Here is a 21,063-nt window from a genome sequence, read left to right on the forward strand (position 1 = left end):
CTAAATATTACTTATCTGTTATCAGGCTGTCTCTGTATTTAAAAGCAACTATACATTGTACATCCTTCAAATTTTTTATTTTCTTAAATTTAGTAGAAAATTGCATGAAACTTGCTGAAACTGACGTATGGTCACCCATGACCTGTGACGCCGGTGACATAGGTGGAAGAAATATTATAGTGTGGGCGAAAGATTAATAATTCGTCCCCATGATTTAGTGAGGCGTGGGAATGAGATAACTCAATTGTGGCCAGGTCTTCATAATGTGTGGCCACTAGATTTGACCGCTATTCAAGTTCAAGTTCAAGTATTTTATTTGTCAGATGCACAGAACAACACTTAGTCAGACTGGGCACTGAAATTCTTAAGACAAGACACCGCACAACAACCTACCATAGCATAACATAAAATAACATAACATATAAGTACTCTGAACATAAATTACACATATAATAAACATATAATAAATCTATTAAATATACAAAATATATATACAATACAATCTGCTAAACATATAATACACATATAGTAACCTATACTAACCTAATAAACCTATACTAACCTAAAGACAAATCAAGTGTGCCTGGTATCAGGTGGTGCAATTACTTGTAGTGCAAACAGTAGATGAAACTGTAACATGTAAAGTGGCGAGACTGTATCACTGTCCATTTAAAAGCCTGATGGCCCTTGGAAAGAAACTGCTCTCCAATCTACGGGTGCGAGACCGAATACTTCGGTAGCGCCTGCCAGAAGGCAACAGGGAAAAAAGTATAAAGGATGGATGGTAGCAGTCTTTAAGGATCCTGCCAGCTTTTCTGATGCATCGTATGTGGAAGATGTCCTGGAGGGCTGGGAGCTCCCTGCCGATGATGAACTCTGCAGACCTGACCACACTGCGTAGGACCTTACGGTCCTTGGCTGTGCAGCTCCCGTACCACACTGTGATGCAACCAGTCAGGATGCTCTCTATAGTACATCTGTAAAAGTTAGTGAGGATGACTGATTCCATACCAAATTTCTTCAGTCTCCTCAGGAAGAAGAGGCGTTTCCGGGCCACTCTCACCACCTTGTCCGTGTGAGCAGACCAGGTAAGATCACTACTGATGTTCACCCCGAGGAACCTGAAACAGCTGACCTTTTCCACTTCGGATCTGTTGATGTATAGGGGTGCATGCTCTTGCTCCTGCCGTCTCCTATAGTCCACAATCATCTCTTTAGTCTTGCTGATGTTGTCAGGGTATCAACCTCCTCTCTGTAGGCTGACTCGTCATTATCAGTGATGAGGCCCACAATGGTTGTGTCGTCAGCAAACTTCACGATGAGATTTGAACTGTGCGTAGCCGCACAGTCATGCGTGAACAAGGAGAACAGGAGGGGGCTGAGCACACAGCCCTGGGGGGTGCCTGTGTTGGTGATTCCTGTGGATGAGGTGCGGCCACCGATTCTCAACACCTGTGGCCTCCCCGTCAGGAAGTCCAAGATCCACCTACATAGGGAGGTGCTTAGTCCCAGGTCTACGAGCTTGGAGACAAGTCTGGATGGGGATGATGGTGTTGAACAGCATTCTCGCATATGTATTCCCTTTGTCCTGGTGGGAGAGGGCAGTGTGCATAGTCAGGGCGATGGCATCGTCTGTAGACCTATTGGAGGAAAGACCAGACAGCCTTCTTGGGAACGACATCATCGATGCAGTGTTGGATGTAGCTTGAAACAGTGTCCGTAAATTCATTTATGTCCCCATCTGCTGCCTCCCGAAACATCAGCCAGTCAGTGGTGTCAAAACAGTCCTGGAGAGTAGCCACACTCTCGTCACTCCATTGATGGACTGTCCTCGCAAAAGGTCTGACCTGTTTCAGCTTTTGCCTATATGCGGGGAGGAGAAGAATGGAGGTGTGGTCAGCCTTTCCAAAAGCAGGGCGGTAGAGTGGTTTGTAACTGTCCCGGAATGTTGTATGCTTTTGTCTTTCAAAGTGATATGTTAATGAAGGATGTTGTCCTCTAAACATGGAAATTCCCAAATAACTGCATGTAATGAGGTCACCAGACTCAGCAGGAAGCTGTCAGAGAAATGAATGTAAAATTATTGACAGCGAGGGGTAGCCTGCTTATGAGAAGTAAAACATCTGTTGCCCCCTGGTGGCTGGTAACAGTAACATTTTTAGACTTATTTAGCCCATCTCATATAATCTGCTATCGGGCACCATACTGATTACAGTACAGGGCATTGCAAGTATTCAGACCCCTTCGCCTTTTCCACAATTTGTGATGTTGCAGCCTAAAATCGTTTTATTTTTTCCCTCATCAATCTACACTTAACAGCCCATGATGACAAAGCGAAAACAGGATTGCTGGATACTAGCTGGAGCCAAGTCTTTGCAACATATATTGGAAAAATACTTCTTCTATTGATGTCAGTGGGAGTGTCACATCTGTTTGTTTTTTTCATGGCTCTGATTGCAACTGCATACATTTTGTGTACGCTCTTAGTGTACTTTTACCCCAGTATAATTGATTAAAGATAGTCTTTCTGGTTGATGAAGCTCCTCCTTGCCATTTTCCGTCTAGAATATCTGACATATTAATTCTGAAGGCATTACTGGCTGGATTGACATTGTGTTATGGCATACCAGATGTGTCATGGAAGTGTAATCTAACCAACAGTGAGCTTCAAAGGAGTGAGTGTGTGTGTAAAGGGAAACGGTAACAGGGAGATATCTCACTTCCAGCAGCATTGCGCTCTCATAGAGCAGGGGCACACAGAGCTTCAGCCAGGGCTGTGGGGCTTATCAGTACAGCACCAACTTCAAACAGACCCAAAGTCTAATGGGACAATTCAATAAACTTCACAAGGATCCCCTGAAGAGAGAAGATTAGGAAAAGGAGGGTCTTGCAATGGAGAATAGTGACTGATAGAACGTCTAGAGCTTCAGTGAGCCTTTAGCTCAGTTGGATTTGAGGTAAATTCCTGGCCTAGCTCCAGTGGTTTAGAGTCAGATGTGTTTGATGGATTGTTGGTGTGGCCTGAGGTAAACATCTCAGCATTAAGGCATCATCAGATACAGGGCAACATTAAAAACAGGGCAAGTCTTCATGTCAGGACCCATCGAGGTCTGCCAGTAGGAGAGTGCCTACCGGGGACAAACAGTAAAACCGGCCACAAACCGGTGAGGTTAAGGTGGAGGAGGGGGAGTTATCAGCTTACTTCAGCAGAGAAAACTGTTATGAAAACAGATTTGTCCAAGGTGGACTTGAAATCTTACTTTGTATAGCACCCAGGAGAACTGGAAATATTTGCATGATGTATATAGTAATGCATTAGTTCACCCTTCATAAGGCTTGATTTACAGCACTGATAACAAGCAGGTTTGGCTTGGTAGTCGGCTGAGGTCCTGGGATGCCTATAGCAGACATGGCGTGGGAACGATGTCTGCTGACAGCCCCTATGGATAAGGGGTAATGTGAGCTCAGAGCTACCAGTGAAAGGAGGAGAATAGGGAGGAGATAGGATACTTTGCTAGCGCGTGAAATAGTGGACAGGTAAGGCCGGTTTCAATCTCCTAGAAAGCGGAGGTGGGGTGAGCGATGCCTAAGGGCTCCTCTCCACCATCATTATTGGTGACGTTTCTAAAAATATTTTCGCACAACCTTTTAATGCAACTTTCCTCCATCAACAGACATATGGTATAATTGCTTCAGTTAAGCAGGTCTTTTGTTTATGCCTCATATGAATGTCTTGAAATATTGTATTCTGGACAGCTGAACTATCTGTTTTTTTTGTCCATCCATTATGTTTATGAAATGACATAGTATGATGATAATATGTAAGTATGATGCTGATAGTATGATGAAACACCACTGACATTGCAGGAAATAAGTCTTATCTTTATTTTCAGGAGATAACATTTGATAATTATCTTGTAACTATGACAGAAATGTCCATTTGTGAAGTTACAATAACAACAAGATGGCACCAGATCCAGAGCATAGCCTATGTAAAGCAGGTACGTGTCTTCACAAGTGCTTAAGAATGGAGTTTTGCGGAGATGCAGCAGAATTAATGCCTAGAGTATCAATGTGTAATCTGTTTTTTGTCTTTGAACACAGACCTAAGGCAGATGTTTATTTATTTGACATCCCCATTCCAAATGCCTGCCAATACAAATGTAATCATCGTAATAGTAGCCCTCAATATTCTTATTCTTTTATGTTCCAGATCTCTCCCATTTGTCCCCTATCCTTGTCCACGGAAGCTATGACACACACACACACACACACACACACCTCTGTCCTCCAGACGCTATCACACACACACACCTCTGTCCTCCAGAAGCTATGACACACACACACATACACACACACACACACACACACACACCTCTGTCCTCCAGGCTACGTACAGTGTTACGGTGTGGGTGGAGCTAGAATAACTGACGCCACTGGCCAGAAAAGACATGTCAGACATGCTCGAACAGGAGCTTAAATATTCACTCAAGAATATCTCCTCACAACTGAAAGTCTTCTCTCACGCTCTCTTCCTCTCTCTTTCTACACATTAATACAAGATTAATACAATACTGTACCTACTGCTTTAATTAGTGATTTTTAAACACAAACACACACACGCGCATGCATGCACACACACACACACACACACACACACACACACACACACACAAAGTGGGTCTGTTACTTGATACACAGGTGTGACATTACATCCAAAGAGGGGGATTGTGGGAGATGTCAGTTAGGATTCAGGACAAACAGAGAATGTGCTGTTGCCCCTGACCCTGAGACCGTTTACACAGAACACTTTGGAGTCACATTCAAACAGAAAGGTGTGTTTGTGTATATGTGCTAGATAGTTATTTGCAGACAAAAAATCCAGTGTGTGTGTGTGTATATATGCTGTTCGAGAGCGACATATGGGGGAGGGGGGAAATGAACCGGTGGAAGAGCAGATGTTTGTGTATGAGTGTTCTGGGTGTGGTGAGTAAGAGCAGTGCTGGCACATTCTTCGCCGAGCCACACCTTTCATTTGCCTCTCTACCTGAGCAGTTCATTAAATTCTGTCAGTTAAACACCCATTCAGTAAAATGGACACCACTGGAGGTTAAACGTACCTGATTATAAGCATGTATAAAGTGACTGAAGATAGATATTTATATTATTGAATTACTGACATTTAGGTTAAGTGAGTAACATCATTCTTTTTATAGTTCAGATTGTGTGTGAATGTGTGTGTGTGTGTGTGTGTGTGTGTGTGTGTGTGTGTGTGTGTGTGTGTGTGTGTGTGTGTGTGTGTGTGTGTGTGTGTGTGTGTAGGCTGTGTGTTTGTGTGTATAGGGTGTGTCTGAATACGCTCTAACCCCACGCAGATAACTTAACTGCACTTTGGACAAAAGGCACACATATACTACTTCGCACAGGTATACACACCTATCATCCCCCAGTTTCACACACTGTCATTTTATTTTAAGACACTGCCAAGGTAATTTCCATCTCAGAAAATTCACCTGGTCCCACAGTTGTTCAGAACAGTGCCTCAAACCCTCAGTTTGGCTTGGGAGGAGACGTCCACCGAACTGCTCACTCGAACAACATGAATTTATTGTCATAAGTAGGCTATGTCTGTGTTAATGTGCAAAAAGTCTCATACTCCACAAATATGTGTCTGCACATATTTTCCATTTGCTACTCATTCTTTTTATAGTTCAGATTGTGTGTGAATGTGTGTGTGTGTGTGTGTGTGTGTGTGTGTGTGTGTGTGTGTGTGTGTGTGTGTGATCAATGTATCTTGCACATATATGAGAGAGATAGCTTGGGGCTGAGAGGGACATCTATCTGATACAATGTGCAAGATACATTGATTAATAGGGCTACATATTTTAAAAATCAATGAAACATTCAATGACCCGAAGACTTTGTAGCCTCTTTTTCTCCAAGTGCCTTCTCTCTCTCTCTTTTGTCGGTGTGACGTTCTGTGTCATGGGAGGGGCCTTAGGTTCCAGACACGGGAAGAGGACGAGTTCTAACTTTTTCCTTCGGCAAGAGGTACGGGCAAGCAGGAATTGGCCGAGTGCAAACAGGTTTTGCAGAGCTTGGGTGGAGTTCGCTGTGATGGCAGGAATGTAACTTTGGACTTCGTGTGGGAAAAGGGGGAACGGGCGCTGGATACTGCTCCGGAGTTTGCGAATCGACTGTACAAAACGATTAGGTAAGACTCGTTTGATGAAACGTAGGTTTGATGTCCTCACGGTAAACATATTAGCAGATTAGAACTTCCAGCGTGAATTCGAAAGTGCATTTTGTAGAGGCTATGCCGATATAATATGCCCACTGATCATCGTATCTGATTATTGAATCATCAGCAATAACAGGGCCAGAGTTACAAAGTTACAAGGCTAGAGTTACAAACTTATAGACCGGGTTTACGTAGCCTACATAGACTATACACTGTCCCGTCGCCAACCGTCAGGTGACAGGTAGGCTAGCCCATCTTGTCGCCACATTTGAATGAAGATTAAGTATCAGTCGACATCGTGTTGTGAGGGCAGATTCGACACTTTTCACTGGATCAACGGAAACAGGCGTTGCTGTTGTTCATAATCACTTGGTGAGTGCAATGATTTGGAAATACACTTGGGCAACAAACCAACACCAGACATGTTATAGCTAGCTTACCAAAACAGCACTCTCTGACTGTTAATGAACACTGAGCATTTTATTAAAGAGGGTGGTTTTTAAAAAAGTTTAATTACAGTGTAAGAATCAAGTACACAAAGTCCATTGTTACTGTAGTGTGTTATATGGTTGAACATCTGCATCCTTTATTCTGTATTGGGTATCTGGAGGTCAGAAGTGATAACTAATTAGGGCTGTTCGTTAGAGTCCAGAAGCCTATGCTCTCCTGTCTAGGCTGCATTGTGCTTTTCTTCTCTACTTCTGTGTTTAGGTATCCTCTCATTTGTAGGGAATGTGAAGGTTCTGGAATCCATAATAATTTATTGAGTCAGTCGATGTGCAGCCTCTGTTTCACAAAAAGGTTACCTTAGAATTGAAGGCTACTTCGAGATCAGCAGGAGGCATCTGGGAGGGGCCGAGACAAAGGCACACCTAGTTCACTTCTCAAGCAATCTCATCCACTCCCTACCACTACAGGGAGGTGCGAGTTCAATAGTGCCTTCTAATGGTTAAGTCATGACAATGCCAACCTATGGCAGGATCTAACCAAGTGTTGGTAACATTAGAGATGCAACAATTCGATTCCACTGGATTGGTATCAGCATCGATACTGACATTATTACACATATTGAGTATCAGACAGGCATTTCAGATACATTCTAGATACTGTTGCTTTAACTAACCCACTTATTGGATAAAACAACAAACAAGCACTGTTTATGGCAATTACTAAGTAATAACAACATGATTTTATAATTGTTCAACAACAATGTAATTCACACAAACCTAAACTAATTCTCCACGTGGCAGAATGATTCATGTGTTTCACATAATGAATTGTATATGGACCACTCAAATCCACTGTGTTCTGGTAGCTGAAGATTATGCATGCAGGCAGGGATAGCAGTAATGCAACAACCCTAATACACCTTGAAGTGCATTACTTTCAATGACCTGTACACCATGAAGTCCATGATTCCGCTTTGACCATGGTAGCCTGTAGTAGGGTGAATTGCCGTAATGTGGGACACCTAAGATCCAGTGGGTGTAAGTCCTCCTCAAACTGATTGTCAATAGTCAATAAAACTATTGGTTAACACAAGCTGTGATGCCATGTGGTCAAAATCACATGACTTCTGAAATGTCCAATCTTAGATTAGGGTGGAACAATCTTCAAAAAGGAAGCCCCTCCGTGTGAGAACCACCCAAAGGACACAGTTTTTAAACAAACTTAATGTGAAGTGTATATATTTCTTATAAATAAAACACTCCTCCTAGTTTTTATCAGGATGTGTTATATGTTTTACCAAAACTTATAATAGCGTGTAAATATACTGTAAATATAATTTCTCTCTGGAACGCCAGACACAGAGAGAGAGAGAGAGAGAGAGGCAGGCAAAGAATCAGGGAAGGTAACTGAATCAGTAGAGGCTGGACAGGACGAGGGGAGGCAGAAGACTAAAGAGATTGATGAGGATGGTGGGGTGCCTCAGTTGAGGCTGTTGGCCAGGGCCTAGAATGTTCCTAAATCCACTCTTCAGCTCTCCGGGGTAAAAGGTGATGGTCACTTTTATCATATGATTGGAAGAAAGCCATTAATGCGTGTGGATGATGAAGTGGAACAGGGGGAGAGGATTGCAACCCTGGGAAAATGTGGATTCCCTGTTGATGGAGGACGTTCAAATACTAGCCTACCAGTTTGCTGAGTAGAAAGGAATAAAGGGCTTCAGTGAAATTACGAAAAGGCTGACTATAAATGGTTTCAGAGACGAAACCTCAGCCTGAGCATGTGCAAACCAGAGATGCTCTCAGGGTTCAACCCCACCGTTGTGAAGAAGTGGTTTTCAAAATATAAGGAAGTAATTGAGACCCTGGGGTTGGACAATGTCCCAGACCACATCTGTACTTGCTTAGAAGTGTTATTCAAACATCAGCGTAACGCAGTGTGTGATAAGCAGTGGTTTTACGCAGGTTCAGGCTTTATTTGTTGCCTCAAGGATTGCACATTAGACTTGAGGGTAACTGACCTCACAAGTTTTTGTATGAAATTAGCGATAACGCCTGTTGTTCCCACTAGCTATTGTTTTGTGCTCTGGGTAGGAAACCTTTCAAAAACTTTTCAGTATCCCGTCCTTCAGACAGAACTGCCCCACATTAGGAAATTCTGATTGTCACTAAGATTGCTGATATGTCTACCATTTCGTTTATGAGTGTGAAATCGGCACTTTCTCTTTTGGTTTGATTAGGACATATGCTGGGGATATCTGAGTGGTACTGGGTGTGGATTTAATGTATTAGCTTCATATGGCAATATATTTCAGAAGTCGGATGCAAAAAAATGTCCCACATTAGGCTAATTCAATTAATCATTTTGGAGTTTTACCAACTAATTACCACTAATTACCAACATACTTCCCTTGTAATTACCAACAGCACACGGAAGGGTTTCCTACCCAGATCACAAAACAATAGCTAGTGGGATCAACAGGTGTTATCGCTAATTTCATACTTCTGGTCGCCAAGGGAACATACCCCTTTGAATTGTATAATCACTGCAGATTTTTACCTACATAAAGTTGAACTGTAATACAATTTATTTCAACATGCATTAAAGAGACTCATTGAATCTTTAAGTCTCTAAACTTTAAATCTTTAAATTAAAATGTATTAAGCAAAGAGGTAACCCGAGGCTGTTTGAATGATGTAGGAAAGTTTCCCAAACTGAGTGAAGCATTGACTACATGCGTGACTACGCTGAAGAAGCATAGCATCATTGAGAGGAAGAATGAATTCAAACAATGCTCCAATACTGAACGCTTTTTCAAAAAGAAAGTTGCACCAGCAGAGAGGGAGGTAACTTACGGTTGAAAGTAGCAAGTAGTTTCCTACTGTCTGGAATTGTTCACCATTTCTTGGTAGAATGCCAAATACTTAGAAGAAAAAGCAGATACCAGAGACTGATAGTTATCAAGATCACTGGCATCTCTGGATTTACGCCATTTTCTCTGAGCAGCTCTAAGTTCTTTACATACTTTTTACGAACACTATCAGTGAGCCAAGGTTGACGGGGTTTAGTACGAGTAGGTTGTGTGGATAGAGGACATACTTTATCCAGACAAGAGCTCAATGTAGAGCAAGGAGTCTCTGTAGCATCACTAACCTCTAGTGACGAGACTGAACTTGGAGTAGGTAGAGTAGATGCAACCGAGGAGGCTACAACGAAGTCATTAATTTTCAACAATTGCATGAAAACATATATAAAAATATGCAAAGAAGACACAGGAACAGTTGTCAACTACTATCTTTCAGAAATATGTCATTAATGTAAGTCTAAAAGCTTTCAAATTTTTCACAAAAAAACTCCACTGTTTCCACCTTTACAAGATGCTGTCTTTTGTTTACTGGAATTATTTATTTGCCATCAGTAGGCTTATTAACTTATTTAATCACGTCTTCCAAGCACATTCAGTTATCTTGTTTCATAATGCTGTGGTAAAGGGATCTGAGATTCTGCTACGATACATTGGACAATGTCCCTCAGAGGCAGCACACCTCCTGGGTAGAGCAAAGATAGAAGAGAGAGGATGGACCCCATAACTGCTGGGGGAAGGGAACAGAGAGCAAAGTAGAGCAGCTAGTAAACAGACAGAGATAATAACAAAGCAAAGCTCGTAAAGTGATAAGAGGTAGAGAGCAGTGCACCCTGGGTAACTAGAGAGGCCATACTGTACAGACAGAGCTCAAGCAGCACACTACCTGGTCCGAGAACATCATAGTGATCTTAGAACACGGAGAACAGATAGTGAACTGGCACTACATTGGACTTTAGGGGCAGACCATGAATAAAGAATACAGAACTAGTTAAGATCACAATAGACCATACCCTTATAACTGTGTAGTGGCTGCAGGGCCTGGGGCCCATTCATTTGTGGCTTAACACATGTTAGTATGTCATATACTAGATCAACTAATTCCATACATCGACACATGGCTAATTTGGCTCTGTGTATGTAAGTACAAGTATGATTACAATAGCATGATTGAGTTGTTTAGGATAATTGGGTACTCCTGTATTTGGAAAGGACGTATGTATGTATTGAGACACAATATCATGATAATCAAGTGCATGATTGGCTGAACAGTGAATGTTTACTCTCCTGGAATAATCATAGTATGTTTGAATCAGTTCACAGCAGGGTGGTCATTTTCACATGGCATTTCTATAAAAATGGCAATGTGTGTGAGAAAGTGTGTATGAGCCTGTGATTGCTACGTGCCTGAATTTGGGCAGGGAAGGTCTCAAGATGTTTAAAAATTAGGTGCGTGGGTTCAAGAGAGAACAGGAAAGCCCTGAGGAACAGGAACTGAGTAATTAGTCTGTGACGAGTACACACTTAACTGCCAGTGTCATCATGGATGTTAAGTCAAGGCGAGCACCGTTTCACCTCAAATATTCAGAATATATGTGGGTTAGTACAATCTTACAATGACAGTTTTCCCTTGCACAGCAACTATAACAGGAGCATTCCGGTGAGTCAGTGTTGTTCTAACATAGATAAAGGTTTGTTTCATCACTATTTCTTTCTAGTGCTTCACCACTATCTTCTTATGTGTGTCAGTTGTTATTGATATCTGCTGCTCGGTCTTTGCTGTTTAGGCACATTTAGTTTTGTTGTAAGCACATACAAAAATATATTTACCTGAAACATGCACACAATAAGAACACGTGCAATGTTGTCATGAATCACTGATGTTACTTTGGATTATGTTCTCCAAATATGTATTCACATGTCATAAAAGTGACTTTCCACTGCCTGACACAGACATGTCTCTCCTCGAGCCCATGCGACATCATGTTAAATGATCATGGTTTAGTTCATCATTGTATATTCATATAACACCACAGTGTGTGGCGCTCTTGATGGAATCTAGATCATTTTTCCAATGGAATGCAGAATGAATGGCTGTTGATTGATTGTTTTCATCACCTCAGGCTCCCCTTCAGGCTGTTATCACACACTCTCCCTTAGATAACCTTTAGGCTATATGAGAGAAAATGGTGCTTCTTTAGATTTTCTACATGGCTGTAATGAGGTGTCGTGTGAGTGTGTATGTTTGTGTTTGTGTGTACACATGAACGCAACTTCAATCAAAGGTTTGAATCAATTCAGAAAGTTCTTCTTGAGACAACCTAACTAGGCTATAACCTCTGTAGTCCAGATGGCATACAATGGAGAACTGTATTGAACATGGTAGTGATTCCCTGCTTCGGGCAGCATCGGTGAATCACCCAATGCTTAGTCACAAGAGAATTCTCTCTCTATGAGTCACTCTCTGTAATCCACACTCCTGTGCCTACCACATCAGAGACCACAGACCACGTTGCCATGGCAGCAGGGTAAACACATCCATACACTCTATTTTTAATGTATGCATGGCTGTTTTCTTTTGAATCTCAAACAAGACCCGCGGAAAATATGGACCTCATTTGAAGTGTGGTGGAAATAACAAGCGGTGCTGGAAATGGGCCATAAGGGCCTTTGGGCAGAACAGTTCCACGTCTAGAGGAGTGGCAAAGGAACCAAATGAATAGTATAACTTTGTAGAACATAAACGTAACCCTGGGCCACAGTTTAGACTTGTTTCTAAAGTTCAAAGTTCAAAGTTCAAAGTACTTTATTTGTCATTGTCACAAAAACAACGAGACAGTAGAGGCAGCAACAGACAGCTAAAAATGTAGGTTGCTGTGGACATTAACTGCCACAGCTAAATAATAATAAATAACGATCAATGAATAGATAAATAAATATCCCTGAGTAAATTAAAAAAGAAATATATACATTGAGGTGCATCAATAGTTGCAGGGTGGAGTGTTAAGAGTGCAGTCTATGAGGGCGGGCCGGGCCGGGCCGGGCCGGGGGGGAGGTGGGGTGGTTTTGGGTGAGCTGTTGAGAAGCCTTATTGCACGAGGGTAAAAGCTCTTCATTCTGGAGGTGCGCGCTAAAGATAAGAAACAAACTCCTTCAAACTGTCAGGGCTTTCAACACCAGTGTCGTGATATGATTGCAGTTTTCAGGACATAGTTGCAAAGGGTGGTACTAAATACTTTGTAGTCTGATATTGCTCTGAGCTTCTTCATTAATTCCTTTCCCTGAAATCGTTATGCAAATTTGGCCATGCACTGCGAAGCCTTAAATCAAGTGCAGCCATTAACTACACATGCACACTTAAGACACATTACAGTGAAACTCGTAATAGTGAAGGAAATTATTGTTGTGGATGTTGTTGTTCTATAAGTGCATTCACATTTCTGAACATAAATGCATACCACATACATATCATTTTAACCAGAGACAGGTTTTTGAAGGTCAGAATAATGGGCGTGTAAAAATGTATTGGGTGTGCCGAAGGTGTTTAGGCATGCCACAAGTTGGGTGAGTCAAAATCTACAGAGCGTGGCGAAATATGTAGACTTCTTTTCAGAGCTATTGTTACTGTGGTGACTTATGTGCAGCATACTCTTATGAACGGACTGAGTGTGCTTTGAAAGTGTCTGCCCAACACCTAATGTCTGTGGTCTGACAAGATAATATATAGTTAGTGAAAACTGTTCACAGTGAAACTTGTTTCACTGAATGGTCGTCTTGTTATTTGTATCTGTAAGATTCTCCTTTTGTTAGACTGCATGCGTTAATGGTGGCGTTTCATCCAATAACAATAACCTTTTAACATAAATGCATGTTGAGCAACATAAACTTTGTGCACACCCATCCTTCCACTCACCCATCCTTGTATGACCTTCACTAGAATGAATAGCTCTATGTACTTAGGCAGGCATAGGTAGAGGAGAGGCAAAACGACTACATTATGTATTAGTTTAGCCAAGGTTAATCAATATAGGCTATTATATTTGGATATTTATTAGTTTGAGACATATGGTCAAGATCAAACCAGACAAAACTTGTCTATGTTTTTCCTCATTTGATCCAGTGTGTTCTTGTCTTCAGGTCTACCTCTCACCCCGTCCTGTGCCTCAGTGGCTGGCATGGCTCATCGTTCTCAGAGCTCCTCTGTGGGGGAGAATCCCTTAGATCCAAACTACCTCCCCCCCCACTACCGTGAGGAGTACCGGTTGGCCATCGATCACCTTGTGGAAAATGGTGTGGAGGGGTACTATGAATTCCTGCAGAGCGCTGGGGTGGTTGACTTCCTGGGCCAGGCAGAGGTGGACTACATCAAGGGCACTGTGCATTCACCACAGGCCCAGCAGGCCTCCAGCGGATCCTTACTGGAGCTGACGTATCCCCAAGCAGACGAGGATGGCTGCTCCTCTGACACCTACTGGCCGCTCCACTCTGACATTGATGCACCAGGCCTTGACCTGGGCTGGCCACTGCCACAACACTCATTTGTAGGCCCTACAGAGGTCACGACCCTAGTAAACCCCTCTGACCCTGAAATGCCAAGCATCAAGGACCAGGCACGGCGTCTCATAAAAAGTGCTCAGCAGGTGAGGGCATGTCAGAATATATCAGGGGCAAAAGTACTAGAAAGGTCCGAGATCTGAGGAGCAGGTCACCTTTCTGAATAAACACGGTTAGCTACACAATGGGTGCTAATGTATTTAAACAGTATAATGCTCAACTGATCATCTACATAAACACTTATAAACTTGTATCATATATTTTTTTATTTAATATTTGAGTTAAGAAAAGCTGTTTTATTCTATACTGAAACTAATCACTGGGAAAAACTGCTATGTTGATTACTAGCATAACTTCAATTAAGAACAACCTTGACATATTTTTGGACATTCTGATCCGGGGTATATGATGGAAATATGAATAAAACTGGATTATTTAAATAAATGTTACTCTCATATTAACATGCAAATGCACTTTAATTATGAGTAATCAGACTCAGTAATTATTGTAGTCTGGATATGTTAGATACATATATTTTTTCTTGAAGCAGGAACTGAAATTTGTGTTTGAAATTGACATTGACAAGTGTCATGCTTAACGTCACAAGAATTATGAAAGAACATTGTAGTTGACTGGCTTGGATTGAAAACAGACTGAAATACCAGTTGGTCTCTGAATCTGAGAGGGATTCATCCTTTTGGGGTCAGGCTGAATGCCTAGCATACTTTAGAGATTAAGCCAGTTGTCCAAGACCTCATTTCTCCTTGGGCATCTTTCAACATCAATCTACCATTATAATCCTCACACGCGTCCAATACATGTATTCAGTTCCTTTATACTATTACCAGAAAGGGCTAAGACTAAGAGGGTGTTCTCACTCAGGCACATTAAACTAGAGCTGTTTTGATTGATTTCATTGTTTGAATTCTTGATTGAAATCTCTCGTTGAAGATAAATAGAAATGCTAATGGTAGGCCTTATTTTTGTTTTTAAATAATTGAAGTTGCCTAGTCTAAATGTCTTTCTTTTGATGTTTTTGGCAGGTCATTGCTGTGGTCATGGACGTGTTCACTGACATTGACCTGTTTGCTGATCTCCTGGATGCAGCTGAACGCCGCGTACCTGTCTACATCCTTTTAGATGAACATAATTCTCACCATTTTGTCTCTATGGTGACGAGCTGCAAAGTAAACCTGGAGATGATTCATGTGAGTTTTACTCCGGCCATTGTCCAGAAGATAAGGTGCCATGACTCATAAGCAAAAACATATTTGTTGCTTTCCTTGCACTAGTTGCCAGCTAAGAGCTCAGTCCCCGGTAACTGGTCATAGTAAAGTAAAGCATGCTGGGTCTTTTGTTAAAAGCTGCATTAGCTTTTTGTTCAAATAAGACATGATGGGTAGCGCCACAGCAGAAAAAACATGAGTTCATTTTGAGCAGTGAAAGATGATCATGATAAGTAACCATCATACAAAGACTAGAGCCTTAGCATTTTATTACCTCTATGATTTGCTTTATTTATTGCATTGTCTTTACTCAAATTACATTTAAAGTGTTTGGTATTGTTTTCACTCTATTCTCTTGGTTCTCCAGAAGGCTTAGATTTACAAAGAGCGGTGAGATTATGATGCCCCTTTATCATTCGTGTTTCCATAATAGATCATGTTTATGTTGTAGATGATGCGTGTGCGGACAGTAGCAGGCGTCACATATTTCTGCCGCACTGGGAAGTCATTTAAAGGGCAGGTGATGGACCGCTTCCTGCTGACGGACTGCAGAGCTGTCCTCAGTGGAAACTACAGGTGAGGACAGACCCTGCCACTACTGCTCTCACAGTATCTCTGTACAGTTGCAATTTTCCAAATCATTTTTTTATATTGTACAAATTGAATTTATTTCATGAATTAATCCTACTCAATGCGTTATGCCCATAACACACAAATACATTCCTGGACAGTAAATCCGTTTCAGTATGATGTGATCTTTACATATGGATGTCTTTCGCTCTACACTCGAAATGTTTATAGATTGTTCTATGTTACCATTTTAGGCATATATTACCATAAGTTTCAGTTTTGTTACTTTATATTGCTCATATTTAAGGAAAGTCTCATAACAATATAACCAAGAGTTAATGAGTAAAAACTTGTGTGTTGACAGCTTCATGTGGTCTTTTGAGAAGATACACCGCTGCATTGCTCATCTTTTCCTGGGGGAGTTGGTGTCTACCTTTGACGAGGAGTTCCGGATCCTTTTTGCCCAGTCCCAGCCCTTGGTGGTGGAAAATGCACTGGTACCCGCTGATGGGTACTTCAGCAACCAGTCAGGCTTGAAGAGGTCCCAGTCCCAGCGCCAGCCAAGTAGCTTCTTTCGCCATGCGGAGCACTCAGCATTTTCATTTCAACGAGACCGCATGGATTCCGGACTGCCCTTTAGACGGGAGGATCCATTTCGTCATACAATGGAGCAGCAGACTTCAAAGTACTCCTCCCAGCAGTTCCGTATGCAGCAGGGCCATATGGAACAGGGTCGCTCTATTATGGCCTCCCAGCAGATAGAGAGGAATGCCTTCAAGAGGCACAGCTATGCTGAGGGAACACAGGAGAGCTACTCTTCCTCCCGTGTATACATGAAACACCGTGTCATGGGCAACCTGGACGAGATGGAACAGCACTACCAGCGGGAAAAACACAGTTACCAGGGAGAGGGCCCCGGCCAGGGCTGCTATGAGCAGCTCCGCAGTCGTGCTCTGCAGCAGGGGGACCATCACTCTGAATCTGGATACCTGCCTGAGTTGGAGCCACCATCTGATTACAATGTCCTGTCCTCTGATGATCTCAACCCTGGACAGTCTCACCCGCATGTAGGGCACTATGATCCAACAGGCCACAAGAGGCCCACAGTGGGACAGTCATATGCATGCGAGAGGTCCCCCACACAGACTCACCCACCAGATCAAAAACAACCAAAGTTTTCTGGGGGATCGCAGGATCGTGTGGGGAAGGACCCCGACGTAAAGCAGGGAATGAGGGACTGGAGAATCAGCTCCTACCTGAGTACATATGAGGATGCAGGGGAGGAGGGCTTACATGAACCTCTTGGGCCTGACGCTTTCGAAGAAGTCCAGCACGACTCCGACGGGAGGTTATATGGCAAGGAGGCTCCCGGCAACCCCCACAGGCCCAAACTGGACCTTCGCCCAAGATATGGTAAACCTATCCTCAAGGACAGTTCCAAGGACCTCACCACAACAGATATGGAGTCCAAGAAGAGGTCATCAGACTCTCTCAGTTCTGTGGGAACAGAGGGAGAGGCTGAGACAAGGGACTTGGGCCTGACCAAACATGAATCCTTCCGGTCCCGAATCAACCCAATGCTACAAAGGAGCTCTCGTCTGCGGTCTTCACTCATTTTCAACTCAACATTAGAGACGCACAACACAACCAAAACGGAGGAGGGCAACCCAATTAGAACCTCCTCTATAGTGGCTGAAATCCTTGAAAAGAGAAGATCTCTCTCCAGGGAACCCTTTGACTGGAGCAAGCACAAGAAGACACAAGCTTCAGACTTATCAGATCCTAAAAACTCAGATGGCAAAGCCGTTGCACCTGCTGAGACCTCACACAAATCCACTGAACCCAACCAAGGCCCCAAAGAGGATGCTAACAGAAACAAAAAGGAAGCTACCATTACGGTTGAAGAGAAAGCGACAGAAAACCCTGCAAAACCAGAAGATAAGCCCTCTACCACGAACATGAATGATCCTGAAAGCCGACTCTTGTATTTCAAAGATCTTGCCGCTAAACGAAAAGCATTAAAACCAGTTGCAGAATCCACTGTGGACACAAGTCACAAACCAGCACTGACTAAGTCAGATCTCTTAAATACTGTAAAGACTGCCGATAAACTTCCCAAAGTTACAGTCACCCATGCAGAGCCTTTAACCCCAGGGCCAGAGCTCACAAAGGCACAGACGGACAAGCCTCCTGTGGCAACAGGGCTAAATATAGAGAAGCAGAACAAAAACAGCGCAACACAGAAAGAGGAAAGCCTTGAGGTAAAGAAAAGTTTGAAGCCCTTCCCCTCACCCAAGTTTTTCAGAAAGGACCCACTGAAGTCTTTTAAAAACTCCTCCTCGTCACGTCGTGTGTCATGCGATGAAGACATACTGACGGATGCCACAGATGCAGAGAAGAGTGAAATGAAGAAGTCCCGTAGCCAAAGTTCATCCAGCGTGACTTCCTCTGAATCACGCGACAGCCTCACTCGCCAGGGCTCCAACACCTCACTAAACACTTTAGGCTCAGAGGGTAAGGACACCAAAGCTCTCGACTTCCTCAAGAAGCAGACTCAGAGACTCAAGGGCCTCCTTGGACCAAAGGGTGAGAAGAAGACATCAGGAGCACCGACTTCAGACAGTAAGGGCATGAAAACAGTTCCAGAAATCAAAGAGGAGGCTCCAGATAAGAAGTCCTCAGACACCATTGCAGCCTCTGCAGAGAACCATAAGGCACCGACTAAGCCAAGCCAGTCTCGCTACCAATCCTCCACTTCCAATGTGATCTACAGTAGCAACCTCAGGGATGACACCAAAGTGATCCTGGAGCAAATTTCTGCCAACAGTCAGAATCGAGAACTGGCAAAGAAGACTGACGCAGCTGAGAGTGATGGGGGCAGTGACAAAGCTGGCGAAACATCCAAACTGGAGATAGATTCTTCTCTCCGATACCAAAGCAAAACCCGGTTTGGTCGGACTCCCGCCAACCCCCAGGAGCGAGATTCTCTGCTGAAGAGAATTGAGAGCATGCGAAAAGAAAAGAAAGTGTACAGCCGTTTTGAGGTATTGTTTTAGAACAAGGAGTGTTGCACTTCAATGAGCAATGAGCCAATACATAAAACACATAAAAGGGTCTGAATTACAAAAATAGGCTTGCATGGTTGCCCGTTAGTGGTGGTCAGGTTTTATTTTGTCAAATAGGCAATGATTGTTAGGGCTTTTTGTTTGACTAGAATTGAGAACTGAAGAAATGTTTCCTGTAGTGTCTTTAAATCTATAATCTCTTTAAATAAACAATAATTGTAATTCGTGTATTATATCCAGAGTAGCTAGTTTTATCTGTTGTGTGCTTAAATGCGTTACTTTAATATACCACGTGTGTCCTAGTCACTCAAAAGCAGTCCTTTTGTCACATTCATCAAAAAGCTTCTGTGAATTAGGCTCTAAGAGGATATCAGTGTGTCTGCACTCCTTTTAGTGAATAGTCTTTCAATCTGTCAATAGTGTTAGGTTACTGAGTAGAGGAGAGGCTCAGGGCCACTTTGATTTTGTGGCCTAGATTTCAGTTCCCTCCTCTAAAGCAAGACTGGTGTACATGGAAAACTTGTTCAGAGTTCACTTACTTTTTGTAATGGTACAGAGTAACTTAATAGATCACAAGCAAAGAAGACATTATTCAGTTGACAGGTTTGGAAGAGGAACTTAGAGATGGCCATACATTCATATATTTGTCTTCTTTTTTCCTTTTGACAGATGGGGAATAGCCTGGGATAGCAGAGCAAGGAGCTGAAACCTTTCATCAGGAAACTCTCCACCGGGAATCTATCCCAATGATACCAACATTTTATTGTAACATAACTAAGGAAAATCATTCAAACAGTAGTTGCAAAGTTCAACCCACCCTGGATCTGGATCCTCTGAACATTCACCCACCAGCACAACTGTATTACCTGGAGTGTGTAGGATGTTTGAGATCAGATACTACATCCTGACAGTGCCAACCAAAGCCTCTTTCATCCACTCAACCTTCCCTTATTGGGAGCAGGACTATTGTATTAGACACAGCTTGGACTTTGTGTGCAAACATATATATATACACCGAAACACATGGATACACCATAGGGTCACTGCAAACACTCATCAGCGACTGAAAGGTGTGAGCAGTACATTTTCAAAAATATTGACAATGAAAACAAAACGACATGCCCCATGGATATGTACATAGCCCCCACCACCACACACACACACACACAGCTAAGTTTACCTAGGTCCTGTGCCAATGAACACTGCTGTCAAAGCAAGCCAAATAAGGCTGGAAAGTCTTGAAAATCTTTGGCAAAGTTAAACCACAGACTTGGACAGAGAAAGTTACATAATTGTACAAGAGAGAGAGGGTACTGCAAGTACAAGATAACACTAAGAGAGTCCATGAGAAGTAAATATAATTCTTCATGATACAGATTTTTCCACTTTTAGACAATTAAACAGGACAGATGTGTGCTTGGACACTGATGTGTGGTTGATAATTGAACAAGCAGTAAGTGGTAGACATGTTCCTTATGAGAGAAAGCAGTGGCTGCACCTTCATCACTCAGGGAGAACCTTGCCATTCAAAGGCACAATATAAAGCATTTCTCCACACAATTTCTGGTACTTGACTGTCTATGCACTTTTTAACTTTCAGTGATGTTTAAAAGGAAAGGTAACTGCCCTTTGCAGTGAGGGACCACAAACAGAGTGTAAGATTTTATCAAAAACTTTTACAAAATAACTGTTAGACTGACTTTTGAATATCAAAGTGTCCCAGCAGGTCTTAGTATGTAGTGTTTTTGTTGTTAAATGTTCTTAATCAGACTAATGAAACATGGAATCTGACATTGACACTGAACAGAACCTGAACAGTTAAGGAAATTGCAGCGGTCGTTTTATATGTCACACTTTTGCAGAGAAAAAAGTCAATTAAATGCTTGTCTTTCCATTGTAGGTTTTGTGTGTTTGTGTGTATAGTTTTTATGTGTGTCCCTGTACTGTATTCTACATATAAGACTGGTCTCAAATGTTTTATTTATGAATGGGGGAGACTTATGTATTTCCTGTTATTGGCCATATATACTATATTATAATGACTTATTGGTCATTTATACTTCATTTGAAAAATGTCTTTTTGTCATAAGAGATACA

At 42.4% G+C, this 21,063-nt stretch overlaps 1 protein-coding gene across 1 annotated transcript; it reads left to right on the plus strand.

Annotated features, from left to right (window-relative positions):
* Positions 1-6,010: 6,010 nt before the first annotated feature.
* Positions 6,011-20,865, plus strand: fam83hb (family with sequence similarity 83 member Hb). Its single transcript, XM_031586158.1, has 6 exons — positions 6,011-6,214; positions 13,689-14,191; positions 15,149-15,313; positions 15,783-15,907; positions 16,266-18,945; positions 19,636-20,865. The coding sequence occupies exons 2-6, from the start codon at positions 13,727-13,729 to the stop codon at positions 19,654-19,656; spliced, it is 3,456 nt and encodes a 1,151-aa protein (XP_031442018.1). The 5' UTR covers positions 6,011-6,214; positions 13,689-13,726; the 3' UTR covers positions 19,657-20,865.
* Positions 20,866-21,063: the final 198 nt, after the last annotated feature.

The sequence above is a fragment of the Clupea harengus genome, chromosome 19, assembly GCF_900700415.2.
Source record: "Clupea harengus chromosome 19, Ch_v2.0.2, whole genome shotgun sequence".
Classification (NCBI taxonomy): Eukaryota; Metazoa; Chordata; class Actinopteri; order Clupeiformes; family Clupeidae; genus Clupea; species Clupea harengus.

What these genes read in the sequence shown, in the direction of transcription:
- fam83hb (XM_031586158.1), top strand. Translation starts at nt 13,727, where the DNA reads ATGGCTCATCGTTCTCAGAGCTCCTCTGTGGGGGAGAATCCCTTAGAT. An exon ending in TCATAAAAAGTGCTCAGCAG is followed by an intron (nt 14,192 to 15,148) that starts GTGAGGGCATGT and finishes TGTTTTTGGCAG; the next exon opens with GTCATTGCTGTGGTCATGGA. An exon ending in AAGTGTACAGCCGTTTTGAG is followed by an intron (nt 18,946 to 19,635) that starts GTATTGTTTTAG and finishes TCCTTTTGACAG; the next exon opens with ATGGGGAATAGCCTGGGATA.